The sequence below is a fragment of the Pseudophryne corroboree genome, chromosome 1 (assembly GCF_028390025.1).
Source record: "Pseudophryne corroboree isolate aPseCor3 chromosome 1, aPseCor3.hap2, whole genome shotgun sequence".
NCBI classification, from domain to species: Eukaryota; Metazoa; Chordata; class Amphibia; order Anura; family Myobatrachidae; genus Pseudophryne; species Pseudophryne corroboree.
The window spans coordinates 1088612349-1088626942 of record NC_086444.1 but is presented as its reverse complement, the minus strand read 5'-3'; the positions used below and the strand labels follow the sequence as shown (position 1 = coordinate 1088626942).

Genomic DNA, 14594 nt, shown 5'->3' with positions numbered 1-14594 from the left:
TTGACGGCATGGCGGTTGAATTCCGGATCCTAAAGGAAAAGGGCATTCCGGAGGAAGTCATTCCTACGCTGATAAAAGCCAGGAAAGAAGTAACCGCAAACCATTATCACCGTATTTGGCGAAAATATGTTGCGTGGTGTGAGGCCAGGAAGTCCCCAACAGAGGAATTTCAGCTGGGTCGTTTTCTGCACTTACTACAGTCAGGAGTGACTATGGGCCTAAACTTGGGTTCCATTAAGGTCCAGATTTCGGCTCTGTCGATTTTCTTCCAGAAAGAACTGGCTTCACTGCCTGGAGTTCAGACATTTGTAAAGGGAGTGCTACATATTCAGCCCCCTTTTGTGCCTCGTGTGGCACCTTGGGATCTCAACGTGGTGTTGAGTTTCTTAAAATCACATTGGTTTGAGCCACTTGAAACTGTGGATTTGAAATATCTCACGTGGAAAGTGGTCATGTTATTGGCCTTGGCTTCGGCCAGGCGTGTGTCAGAATTGGCGGCTTTGTCATGTAAAAGCCCTTATCGGATTTTCCATATGGATAGGGCAGAATTGAGGACTCGTCCCCAGTTTCTCCCTAAGGTGGTATCAGCTTTTCACTTGAACCAACCTATTGTAGTGCCTGCGGCTACTAGGGACTTGGAAGATTCCAAGTTACTGGACGTAGTCAGGGCCTTAAAAAATAAGAATTTACTTACCGATAATTCTATTTCTCGTAGTCCGTAGTGGATGCTGGGAACTCCGTAAGGACCATGGGGAATAGCGGCTCCGCAGGAGACTGGGCACAAAAGTAAAGCTTTAGGACTACCTGGTGTGCACTGGCTCCTCCCCCCATGACCCTCCTCCAAGCCTCAGTTAGGATACTGTGCCCGGACGAGCGTACACAATAAGGAAGGATTTATGAATCCCGGGTAAGACTCATACCAGCCACACCAATCACACCGTACAACCTGTGATCTGAACCCAGTTAACAGCATGATAACAGAGGAGCCTCTGGATAGATGGCTCACAACAACAATAACCCGATTTAGTTAACAATAACTATGTACAAGTATTGCAGACAATCCGCACTTGGGATGGGCGCCCAGCATCCACTACGGACTACGAGAAATAGAATTATCGGTAAGTAAATTCTTATTTTCTCTGACGTCCTAGTGGATGCTGGGAACTCCGTAAGGACCATGGGGATTATACCAAAGCTCCCAAACGGGCGGGAGAGTGCGGATGACTCTGCAGCACCGAATAAGAGAACTCCAGGTCCTCCTCAGCCAGGGTATCAAATTTGTAGAATTTTGCAAACGTGTTTGCCCCTGACCAAGTAGCTGCTCTGCAAAGTTGTAAAGCCGAGACCCCTCGGGCAGCCGCCCAAGATGAGCCCACCTTCCTTGTGGAATGGGCTTTTACAGATTTTGGCTTTGGCAGGCCTGCCACAGAATGTGCAAGCTGAATTGTATTACAAATCCAACGAGCAATAGTCTGCTTAGAAGCAGGAGCACCCAACTTGTTGGGTGCATACAGGATAAACAGCGAGTCAGATTTTCTGACTCCAGCCGTCCTGGAAACATATATTTTCAGGGCCCTGACTATGTCCAACAACTTGGAGTCCTCCAAGTCACTAGCAGCCGCAGGTACCACAATAGGTTGGTTCAGATGAAACGCTGAAACCACCTTAGGGAGAAAATGAGGACGAGTCCTCAATTCCGCCCTGTCTGAATGGAAGATCAGATAAGGGCTTTTACAGGATAAAGCCGCCCATTCTGACACGCGCCTGGCCGAGGCCAGGGCCAACAGCATGACCACTTTCCATGTGAGATATTTTAACTCCACAGATTCAAGTGGTTCAAACCATTGTGACTTTAGGAACCCCAAAACTACATTGAGATCCCAAGGTGCCACTGGAGGCACAAAAAGGAGGCTGTATATGCAGTACCCCTTTTACAAACGTTTGAACTTCAGGAACTGAAGCTAGTTCTTTCTGGAAGAAAATTGACAGGGCCGAAATTTGAACCTTAATGGACCCCAATTTTAGGCCCATAGACACTCCTGTTTGCAGGAAATGCAGGAATCGACCTAGTTGAAATTCCTCCATCGGGGCCTTACTGGCCTCGCACCACGCAACATATTTTCGCCATATGCGGCGATAATGCTTTGCAGTTACATCCTTCCTGGCTTTGATCAGGGTAGGGATGACTTCATCCGGAATGCCTTTTTCCTTCAGGATCCGGCGTTCAACCGCCCTGCCGTCAAACGCAGCCGCGGTAAGTCTTGGAATAGACAGGGTCCTTGATGGAGCAGGTCCCTTCTTAGAGGTAGAGGCCACGGGTCCTCCGTGAGCATCTCTTGAAGTTCCGGGTACCAAGTCCTTCTTGGCCAATCCGGAGCCACGAGTATAGTTCTTACTCCCCTCCGTCTTATAATTCTCAGTACTTTTGGTAAGAGAGGAAGAGGAGGGAACACATACACTGACTGGTACACCCACGGTGTTACCAGAGCATCCACAGCTATTGCCTGAGGGTCCCTTGACCTGGCGCAATACCTGTCCAATTTTTTGTTTAGGCGGGACGCCATCATGTCCACCTTTGGTTTTTCCCAACGGTTTACAATCATGTGGAAGACTTCTGCTGAGGTAGTCTGTTTCCAAGTTGTTCACTCCCGGAATGAACACTGCTGACAATGCTATCACATGATTTTCCGCCCAGCGAAAAATCCTTGCAGCTTCTGCCATTGCCCTCCTGCTTCTTGTGCCGCCCTGTCTGTCTACGTGGGCGACTGCCGTGATGTTGTTCGACTGGATCAGCACCGGCTGACCTTAAAGAAGAGGTCTTGCTTGGCTTAGGGCATTGTAAATGGCCCTTAGCTCCAAGATATTTATGTGAAGTGATGTCTCCAGGCTTGACAACAAGCCCTGGAAATTTCTTCCCTGTGTGACTGCTCCCCAGCCTCGAAGGCTGGCATCCGTGGTCACCAGGACCCAGTCCTGAATGCCGAATCGGCGCCCTTTAGAAGATGAGCACTCTGCAACCACCACAGAAGAGACACCCTTGTCTTTGGTGACAGGGTTATCCGCTGATGCATCTGAAGATGCGATCCGGACCATTTTACCAGCAGGTCCCACTGGAAAGTTCTTGCGTGGAATCTGCCGAATGGAATTGCTTCGTTGGAAGCCACCATTATTGCCCAGGACCCTTGTGCACTGATGCACTGACACCTGGCCTGGTTTTAGGAGGTTTCTGACTAGTTCGGATAACTCCCTGGCTTTCTCCTCCTGGAGAAACACCTTTTTTTGGACTGTGTCCAGGATCATCCTTAGGAATAGAAGACGTGTCGTCGGGATCAGCTGCGATTTTGGAATATTAAGAATCCAACCGTGCTGCCGCAACACTACTTGAGATAGTGCTACTGCCGCAACACTACTTGAGATAGTGCTACCCCGACTACCAACTGTTCCCTGGATCTTGCCCTTATCCGGAGATCGTCCAAGTAAGGGATAATTAAAACTCCCTTCCTTCGAAGGAGTATCATCATTTCGGCCATTACTTTGGTAAAGACCCGGGGTGCCGTGGACAAACCAAACGGCAGCGTCTGAAACTGATAGTGACAGTTCTGTACCACAAACCTGAGGTACCCTTGGTGAGAAGGGTAAATTGGGACATGGAGATAAGCATCCTTGATGTCCAGAGACACCATATAATCCCCTTCTTCCAGGTTTGCAATCACCGCTCTGAGTGACTCCATCTTGAATTTGAACCTTTGTATGTAAGTGTTCAAGGATTTCAGATTTAAATTAGGTCTCACCGAGCCGTCCGGCTTCGGTACCACAAACAGCGTGGAATAATACCCCTTTTCCTGTTGTAGGAGGGGTACCTTGATTATCACCTGCTGGGAATACAGCTTGTGAATGGCTTCCCATACCGCCTCCCTGTCGGAGGGAGACGTCGGTAAAGCAGACTTTAGGAAACGGCGAAGGGGAGACGTCTCGAATTCCAATTTGTACCCCTGAGATACCACCTGAAGGATCCAGGGGTCCACCTGTGAGTGAGCCCACTGCACGCTGAAATTTTTGAGACGGGCCCCCACCGTGCCTGAGTCCGCTTGTAAAGCCCCAGCGTCATGCTGAGGACTTGGCAGAAAACGGGAGAGGGCTTCTGTTCCTGGGAACTGGCTGTTTGCTGCAGCCTTTTTCCTCTCCCTCTGCCACGGGGCAGAAATGAGGAGCCTTTTGCCCGCTTGCCCTTATGGGGCCCAAAGGACTGCGCCTGATAATACGGCGTCTTCTTATGTTGAGAGGCTACCTGGGGTAAAAATGTGGATTTCCCAGCCGTTGCCGTGGCCACCAGGTCTGTTAGACCTACCCCAAATAACTCCTCCCTTTTATAAAGGCGATACTTCCATATGCCTTTTGGAATCAGCATCACCTGACCACTGTCTTGTCCATAACCCTCTTCTGGCAGAAATGGACAGCGCACTTACTCTTGATGCCAGTCGGCAAATATCCCTCTGTGCATCACGCATATATAGAAATGCATCTTTTAAATGCTCTATAGTCAGTAATATACTGTCCCTATCTAGGGTATCAATATTGTCAGTCAGGGAATCCGACCAAGCCACCCCAGCACTGCACATCCAGGCTGAGGCGATTGCTGGTCGCAGTATCACACCCGTGTGAGTGTATATACATTTTACTGCTTTCTGTCAGCAGGTTCCTTAAGGGCGGCCGTAGCCGGGGACGGTAGTGCCACCTGTTTAGACAAGCGTGTGAGCGCTTTATTCACCCTAGGGGGTGTTTCCCAACGTGCCCTATCCTCTGGCGGGAAGGGGTATGATGCTAATAACTTTTTAGGAATTAACAGTTTTTATCGGGGGAAACCCACGTATCATCACACACTTCATTTAATTCCTCAGATGCAGGAAAAACTACAAGCAGTTTTTTCTCACCCAACATAATACCCTTTTTAGTGGTACTGGTATTATAAGAAATGTGTAAAAACATTTTCCATAGCCTCAATCATGTAACGTGTGGCCCTACTGGAAGTCACATTCGTCTCTTAATCGTCGACACTGGAGTCAGTATCCGTGTCGGCGTCTGTATCTGCCATCTGCGGTAACGGGCGTTTTAGAGCCCCTGATGGCTTTTGAGACCCCTGGACAGGCACAGGCTGAGTCGCCGGCTGTCTCATGTCATCAATCTTTTGTAAAGAGCTGACACTGTCACATATTCCTACCATAAGCTCATCCACTCAGGTGTCGACTCCCTAGGGGGTGACATCTCTGTTACAGGCAATTTCTCCGCCTCCACATCATTTTCCTCCTCATACATGTCGACACAACGTACCGACACACACACAGGGAATGCTCTGATAGAGGACAGGACCCCACTAGCCCTTTGGGGAGACAGAGGGAGAGTATGCCAGCACACACCAGAGCGCTATATATATACAGGGATAACCTTATATAAGTGTTTTTCCCCTTATAGCTGCTGTATTGTTATACTGCGCCTAATTAGTGCCCCCCTCTCTTTTTTAACCCCTTTCTGTAGTGTAGTAACTGCAGGGGAGAGCCAGGGAGCTTCCCTCCAACGGAGCTGTGAGAGAAAATGGCGCCAGTGTGCTGAGGAGATAGGCTCCGCCCCCTTCTCGGCAGCCTTTTCTCCCGTTTTTCTGTGGAATCTGGCAGGGGTTAAAATTCATCCATATAGCCCTGGGGGCTATATGTGATGTATTTTCGCCAGCCAAGGTGTTTTCTCTATCGTCCTAAGTGGATGCTGGGGTTCCTGAAAGGACCATGGGGAATAGCGGCTCCGCAGGAGACAGGGCACAAAAAAGTAAAGCTTTACTAGGTCAGGTGGTGTGCACTGGCTCCTCCCCCCATGACCCTCCTCCAGACTCCAGTTAGATTTTGTGCCCGAACGAGAAGGGTGCAATCTAGGTGGCTCTCCTAAAGAGCTGCTTAGAGAAAGTTTAGTTTAGGTTTTTTTCTTTACAGTGAGTCCTGCTGGCAACAGGATCACTGCAACGTGGGACTTAGGGGGAAAGTAGTAAACTCACCTGCATGCAGAGTGGATTTGCTGCTTGGCTACTGGACACCATTAGCTCCAGAGGGATCGAACACAGGCCCAGCCGTGGAGTCCGGTCCCGGAGCCGCGCCGCCGACCCCCTTGCAGATGCTGAAGCGTGAAGAGGTCCGGAAACCGGCGGCTGAAGACTCCTCAGTCTTCATAAGGTAGCGCACAGCACTGCAGCTGTGCGCCATTTTCCTCTCAGCACACTTCACTGGGCAGTCACTGACGGTGCAGAGCGCTGGGGGGGGGCGCTCTGAGAGGCAAATATAAACCTTATACAAGGCTAAAAATACCTCACATATAGCCCATAGGGGCTATATGGAGATATTTAACCCCTGCCTGACTGGAAAAATAGCGGGAGAATAACCCGCCGAAAAAGGGGCGGGGCCTATCTCCTCAGCACACGGCGCCATTTTCTGTCACAGCTCCGCTGGTCAGAACGGCTCCCAGGTCTCTCCCCTGCACTGCACTACAGAAACAGGGTAAAACAGAGAGGGGGGGCACATTAATGGCTATATATATATATATATTAAAGCAGCTATAAGGGAGCACTTAATATAAGGATATCCCTTGTATATATAGCGCTTTGTGGTGTGTGCTGGCAGACTCTCCCTCTGTCTCCCCAAAAGGGCTAGTGGGTCCTGTCTTCATTAGAGCATTCCCTGTGAGTTTGCGGTGTGTGTCGGTACGTGGTGTCGACATGTATGAGGACGATATTGGTGTGGAGGCGGAGCAATTGCCAAATATGCAGATGTCACCCCCCAGGGGGTCGACACCAGAATGGATGCCTTTATTTGTGGAATTACGTGATGGTTTATCTTCCCTTAAACAGTCAGTTGAGGACATGAGGCGGCCGGACAATCAATTAATGCCTGTCCAGGCGCCTCAAACACCGTCAGGGGCTGTAAAACGCCCTTTGCCTCAGTCGGTCGACACAGACCCAGACACGGGCACTGATTCCAGTGACGACGGTAGAAATTCAAACGTATTTTCCAGTAGGGCCACACGTTATATGATTTTGGCAATGAAGGAGACGTTACATTTAGCTGATACTACAGATACCGTAAAACAGGGTATTATGTATGGTGTGAAAAAACTACAAACAGTTTTTCCTGAATCAGAAGAATTAAATGACGTGTGTGATGAAGCGTGGGTTGCTCCTGATAAAAAGTTGATAATTTCAAAAAAGTTATTGGCATTATACCCTTTCCCGCCAGAGGTTAGGGCGCGCTGGGAAACACCCCCTAAGGTGGACAAGGCGCTCACACGCTTATCCAAACAAGTGGCGTTACCCTCTCCTGAGACGGCCGCACTTAAGGATCCATCAGATAGAAAGATGGAAGTTATTCAAAAGAATATATACACACATGCAGGTGTTATACTACGACCAGCTATAGCAACTGCCTGGATGTGCAGTGCTGGAGTAGTTTGGTCAGAATCCCTGATTGAAAATATTGATACCCTAGATAGGGACAATGTTTTACTGTCGTTAGAACAAATAAAGGATGCATTTATCTATATGCGTGATGCACAGAGGGATATTTGCACACTGGCATCTCGGGTGAGTGCTATGTCCATTTCAGCCAGAAGAGCCTTATGGACACGACAGTGGACAGGCGATGCGGATTCAAAACGTCACATGGAGGTTTTGCCGTATAAAGGGGAGGAGTTATTTGGAGTTGGTCTATCAGACTTGGTGGCCACGGCTACTGCCGGGAAATCCACTTTTTTACCTCAAGTCACTCCCCAACAGAGAAAGGCACCGACCTTTCAACCGCAGCCTTTTCGCTCCTACAAAAATAAGAGAGCAAAGGGCTTGTCGTACCTGCCACGAGGCAGAGGAAGAGGGAAGAGACACCAACAGGCAGCTCCTTCCCAGGAACAGAAGCCCTCCCCGGCTCCTGCAAAAACCTCAGCATGACGCTGGGGCCTCTCAAGCGGACTCGGGGACAGTGGGGGGCCGTCTCAAAAATTACAGCGCGCAGTGGGCTCACTCGCAGGTAGACCCCTGGATCCTGCAGATAATATCTCAGGGGTACAGGTTGGAATTAGAGACGGATCCTCCTCATCGTTTCCTGAAGTCTGCCTTACCAACCGTCTCTTCCGAAAGGGAGAGGGTGTTGGAAGCCATTCACAAGCTGTACGCTCAGCAGGTGATAGTCAAAGTACCCCTATTACAACAAGGAAAGGGGTATTATTCCACTCTATTTGTGGTACCGAAGCCGGATGGCTCGGTAAGGCCTATTCTAAATCTGAAGTCCTTGAACCTCTACATAAAAAAGTTCAAGTTCAAGATGGAGTCACTCAGAGCAGTGATAGCGAACCTGGAAGAAGGGGACTTTATGGTATCCTTGGACATCAAGGATGCGTATCTACACGTTCCGATTTACCCCGCACACCAGGGGTACCTCAGGTTCATTGTTCAAAACTGTCACTATCAGTTTCAGACGCTGCCGTTCGGATTGTCCACGGCGCCTCGGGTCTTTACCAAGGTAATGGCCGAGATGATGATTCTTCTTCGAAGAAAAGGCGTATTAGTTATCCCATACTTGGACGATCTCCTAATAAGGGCAAGGTCCAGAGAACAGCTGGAGACAGCTTTAGCACTATCTCAAGAGGTGCTAAGACAACACGGGTGGATTCTGAATATTCCAAAATCCCATTTAATCCCGACAACTCGTCTGCTGTTCCTAGGAATGATTCTGGACACGGTTCAGAAAAAGGTTTTCCTTCCAGAGGAAAAAGCCAAGGAGTTATCCGATCTGGTCAGGAACCTCCTAAAACCAGGAAAAGTGTCAGTACATCAATGCACAAGAGTCCTGGGAAAAATGGTGGCTTCTTACGAAGCAATTCCATTCGGCAGATTCCATGCAAGAATATTCCAAAGGGATCTGTTGGACAAATGGTCAGGGTCGCATCTGCAGATGCACCTGCGAATAACCCTGTCACCAAAGACAAGGGTGTCACTTCTGTGGTGGTTGCAGAAGGCTCACCTATTAGAAGGCCGCAGATTCGGCATTCAGGATTGGATCCTGGTGACCACGGACGCCAGCCTGAGAGGCTGGGGAGCAGTCACACAAGGAAGAAACTTCCAGGGAGTATGGACGAGTCTGGAAAAGTCTCTTCACATAAACATTCTGGAACTAAGAGCAATCTACAATGCTCTAAGCCAGGCGGAACTTCTCCTGCAAGGAAAGCCGGTGTTGATTCAGTCGGACAACATCACGGCGGTCGCCCATGTAAACAGGAAGGGCGGCACAAGAAGCAGGAGTGCAATGGCAGAAGCTGCCAAGATTCTTCGCTGGGCGGAGAATCACGTGATAGCACTGTCAGCAGTGTTCATCCCGGGCGTGGACAACTGGGAAGCAGACTTCCTCAGCAGACACGATCTTCATCCGGGAGAGTGGGGTCTACATCCAGAAGTCTTCAACATGTTAATAGACCGTTGGGAAAGACCAATTGTAGACATGATGGCGTCTCGCCTCAACAAGAAACTGGACAAATATTGCGCCAGGTCAAGAGATCCACAGGCAATAGCTGTGGACGCACTGGTAACTCCTTGGGTGTACCAGTCAGTGTATGTGTTTCCTCCTCTGCCGCTCATACCAAAGGTATTGAAGATCATACGGCAAAGAAGAGTAAGAACAATACTAGTGGTTCCGGATTGGCCGAGAAGGACTTGGTATCCGGAACTTCAAGAGATGCTCACGGACGAACCGTGGCCTCTACCTCTGAGAAGGGACCTGCTACAGCAGGGTCCCTGTCTTTTTCAAGACTTACCGCGGCTGCGTTTGACGGCATGGCGGTTGAACGCCAGATCCTAAAAGGGAAAGGCATTCCAGAAGAAGTCATTCCTACCTTGATTAAGGCACGGAAGGAAGTCACCGTGAAACATTATCACCGCATTTGGCGAAAATATGTAGCGTGGTGCGAGGATCGGAGGGTTCCGACGGAGGAATTCCAACTGGGTCGTTTCCTACATTTCCTGCAATCAGGATTATCTATGGGTCTCAAATTGGGATCCATTAAGGTTCAAATTTCGGCCCTGTCAATATTCTTCCAAAAAGAATTGGCCTCTGTCCCTGAGGTCCAGACTTTTGTCAAGGGAGTACTGCATATACAGCCTCTTGTGGTGCCTCCGGTGGCACCGTGGGATCTAAATGTAGTTTTAGATTTCCTCAAATCCCATTGGTTTGAACCATTGAAAAAGGTGGATTTGAAATATCTCACATTGAAAGTGACTATGTTACTAGCCCTGGCCTCTGCCAGGAGAGTATCTGAATTGGCGGCTTTATCTTATAAAAGTCCTTATCTAATCTTCCATTCGGATAGGGCAGAACTGCGGACTCGTCCGCATTTTCTCCCTAAAGTGGTATCAGCATTTCATCTGAACCAACCTATTGTGGTGCCTGCGGCCACTAGCGACTTGGAGGACTCCAAGTTGTTGGACGTTGTCAGAGCCTTAAAAATATACATTGCAAGGACGGCTGGAGTCAGAAAATCTGACTCGCTGTTTATATTGTATGCACCCAACAAGTTGGGCGCACCTGCTTCTAAGCAGTCGATTGCTCGTTGGATTTGTAACACAATTCAACTTGCACATTCTGTGGCAGGCCTGCCACAGCCTAAAACTGTAAAAGCCCACTCCACAAGGAAGGTGGGCTCATCTTGGGCGGCTGCCCGAGGGGTCTCGGCATTACAACTCTGCCGAGCAGCTACGTGGTCGGGGGAGAACACGTTTGTAAAATTTTACAAATTTGATACCCTGGCAAAGGAGGACCTGGAGTTCTCTCATTCGGTGCTGCAGAGTCATCCGCACTCTCCCGCCCGTTTGGGAGCTTTGGTATAATCCCCATGGTCCTTTCAGGAACCCCAGCATCCACTTAGGACGATAGAGAAAATAAGAATTTACTTACCGATAATTCTATTTCTCGGAGTCCGTAGTGGATGCTGGGCGCCCATCCCAAGTGCGGATTATCTGCAATACTTGTACATAGTTATTGTTAACTAATTCGGGTTATTGTTAAGGAGCCATCTTTAAGAGGCCCTTTCTGTTGTCATACTGTTAACTGGGTTTAGATCACAAGTTGTACGGTGTGATTGGTGTGGCTGGTATGAGTCTTACCCGGGATTCAAAATGCCTCCCTTATTGTGTATGCTCGTCCGGGCACAGTACCTAACTGGAGTCTGGAGGAGGGTCATGGGGGGAGGAGCCAGTGCACACCACCTGACCTAGTAAAGCTTTACTTTTTTGTGCCCTGTCTCCTGCGGAGCCGCTATTCCCCATGGTCCTTTCAGGAACCCCAGCATCCACTACGGACTCCGAGAAATAGAATTATCGGTAAGTAAATTCTTATTTTTATTGCTGCTCAGGGCGCCCCCCCCCTAGCGCCCTGCACCCTCAGTGACCGAAGTGTGAAGTGTGCTGAGGAGCAATGGCGCACAGCTGCAGTGCTGTGCGCTACCTTGGTGAAGACAGGATGTCTTCTGCCGCCGATTTTCCGGACCTCTTCTTGCTTCTGGCTCTGTAAGGGGGCCGGCGGCGCGGCTCTGGGACCAGACTCCGAGGCTGGGCCTGTGTTCGGTCCCTCTGGAGCTAATGGTGTCCAGTAGCCTAAGAAGCCCAATCCACTCTGCACGCAGGTGAGTTCGCTTCTTCTCCCCTTAGTCCCTCGATGCAGTGAGCCTGTTGCCAGCAGGTCTCACTGAAAATAAAAAAACTAAAACTAAACTTTCACTAAGAAGCTCAGGAGAGTCCCTAGTGTGCACCCTTCTCGGCCGGGCACAAAAATCTAACTGAGGCTTGGAGGAGGGTCATGGGGGGAGGAGCCAGTGCACACCAGGTAGTCCTAAAGCTTTACTTTTGTGCCCAGTCTCCTGCGGAGCCGCTATTCCCCATGGTCCTTACGGAGTTCCCAGCATCCACTAGGACGTCAGAGAAATTTATATTTCCAGGACGGCTGGAGTCAGGAAAACTGACTCGCTTTTTATCCTGTAGGCACCCAACAAAATAGGTGCTCCTGCTTCTAAGCAGACTATTGCTCGCTGAATTTGTAGCACAATTCAGCTGGAGCATTCTGCGGCTGGATTGCCGCATCCTAAATCAGTAAAAGCCCATTCCACGAGGAAAGTGGGCTCATCTTGGGCGGCTGCCCGAGGGGTCTCGGCTTTACAACTTTGCCGAGCTGCAACTTGGTCAGGGGCAAACACGTTTGCTAAATTCTACAAATTTGATACCCTGGCTGAGGAGGACCTAGAGTTCTCTCATTCGGTGCTGCAGAGTCATCCGCACTCTCCCGCCCGTTTGGGAGCTTTGGTATAATCCCCATGGTCCTTACGGAGTTCCCAGCATCCGCTAGGACGTCAGAGAATCTAAGATTTTACTCACCGGTAAATCTATTTCTCGTAGTCCGTAGTGGATGCTGGGCGCCCATCCCAAGTGCGGATTGTCTGCAATACCTGTATGTAGTTATTGCCTAACTAAGGGTTATTGTTGAGCCATCTGTTGAGAGGCTCAGTTATATTTCATACTGTTAACTGGGTATAGTATCACGAGTTATACGGTGTGATTGGTGTGGCTGGTATGAGTCTTACCCGGGATTCAAAATCCTTCCTTATTGTGTCAGCTCTTCCGGGCACAGTATCCTAACTGAGGTCTGGAGGAGGGTCATAGTGGGAGGAGCCAGTGCACACCAGATAGTACCTAATCTTTCTTTTAGAGTGCCCAGTCTCCTGAGGAGCCCGTCTATCCCCCATGGTCCTTACAGAGTTCCCAGCATCCACTACGGACTACGAGAAATAGATTTACCGGTGAGTAAAATCTTATTTTTATGCACGCTAGCACCTTACTTGCCTTCTTTACTACGTTTTGACATTGTGTACGGTTATTAAGCCTATTATCAATGAGTACCCCCAAATCTTTTTCCAACTGTTTCCCCTAGGGGTTCCCCATTTAATATGTAGGTTGCGAGTTTGTTTTTAGTCCCGAAATGCATAACCTTACATTTGTCTGTATTGAACCTCATTTTGCATTTAGATGCCCAGAGTTCAAGTTTAGATAGATCATTCTGCAAGGACTCCACATCCAATTCTAATTGATAAATATGTTGAACAGTAGTGGTCCGAGTACGGACCCTTGTGGTATTCCGCTGACTACTGGGGACCAGCTTGAGGACTTCCTGTTGACCACTACTCGCTGTACCTTGCTATCCAACCAGCTGCTTATCCATGTGCAAATAGTTTTTCTTAGGCCAAGCTCCTTTAATTTGATCATTAGTCTCCTGTGAGGAACTGTATCGAAAGCTTTTGCAAAATCTAGGAAGACCACATCCACTGCTTTTCCTTGATCAAGATTATTGCTCACTTCCTCGTAGAAGCTAGTAAAGGCTGATGATTCACCGCCATGCGTTCTAATGATGACATAGCAAGGTCACTTCTCCCCCCCAACTGCACGCACCTGAGCACCCTCCCGAATGCAAGAAACCGCGTGAGAGGGCTGTGCCAATTAATAAAAAGTACCAATGGTGCCAACAATGGCGTCCATCCCTAGTTTGGCTCAGAAAGCAGACCTGGTCATCATCAAGTTTAGAGACCTAAATTATTTCTACACCATGAGTGTTATTCCTGCAATAGTTTGCACTGAAACCAAGCACCAGCACAGGGACGCGAGGCACAGCTGGCAGGAACACCAGAGGGCACAGCTACTGTGGAACTACAAATCCCAGCATGCTCTAGGAATGATTCCCCCTTTGTGAGAATGAGATAGGGTTAGAGATCGCACGCACACATACACCCACCTTATCGTAGGTGACCCTGAGGGCAGAGACCAGCTTGGCATGATTCTGGTGCGGCTTCTGAGACAGGTCAAAGACCTCCTTTATCTGGAGCCCTTTCTTCTCCACGGTCATGGCTGTAACTCGCCCCTCGGTGCTTATTATTACAGCAGTCACACAGGTCTGAGCAGCGACGGCAGCAGTCAGTCCCTCAGTCAATCGCTATGATCCCCGAACCGATTCACCGTATCCCGCCCGCAGCAGCGTTCAAAAATCTGCGCCTGCGCAGTGCAGATGCAGCGTCGACGCACTCACACACCACATGACCACAACGTCAGCGGAGAGGGGTGGGCGCTAGCTCACTGCCGCACTGTCCTGCGCATGCGCGTTGGTGGTTTACAGTGTTACTCAGAGAGTGCGCTACACTGTGACTAACCATCAGAGACTATTTACTGGCTGTGGGTGGCCGGTGCTGCAGGGAATCAGAGTGCAGATTGGATCAGTAGCTGCACAAAATGACTATAATATGAGCTTGATAACACATCTCAGAGTTTTAGATGTGGTGCTGAGTTGCTCAAAGTCAGTATGAAAAAAAAAGTTCTTGCTCTGGTGTCATCTTTCCATTCAGGAAAGCAGAGAGCGCTACAAAATATACCAAAGGTTAGAGTTCAGATGTGTCAGGAATGGGACTAACATAACTGTGTGCCCAGTGTGTACTTAGTGTATTTGGATATTATCGCTTCTGCATTTTTGTTAAGGTGTTTTGAC

General features: G+C 49.1%; 1 protein-coding gene across 1 annotated transcript in view; it reads right to left on the bottom strand.

Moving 5' to 3' along the window:
• Positions 1-14242, bottom strand: part of NCAPG (non-SMC condensin I complex subunit G) — a 239049-nt gene extending 224807 nt beyond the window's left edge. The window contains exon 1 of the mRNA XM_063921442.1: positions 13851-14242. Within this exon, the coding sequence (XP_063777512.1) occupies positions 13851-13961 (111 nt within the window). The 5' untranslated portion in view covers positions 13962-14242. The remainder of the gene's footprint in view (positions 1-13850) is intronic.
• Between the last annotated feature and the right edge of the window lie 352 nt (positions 14243-14594).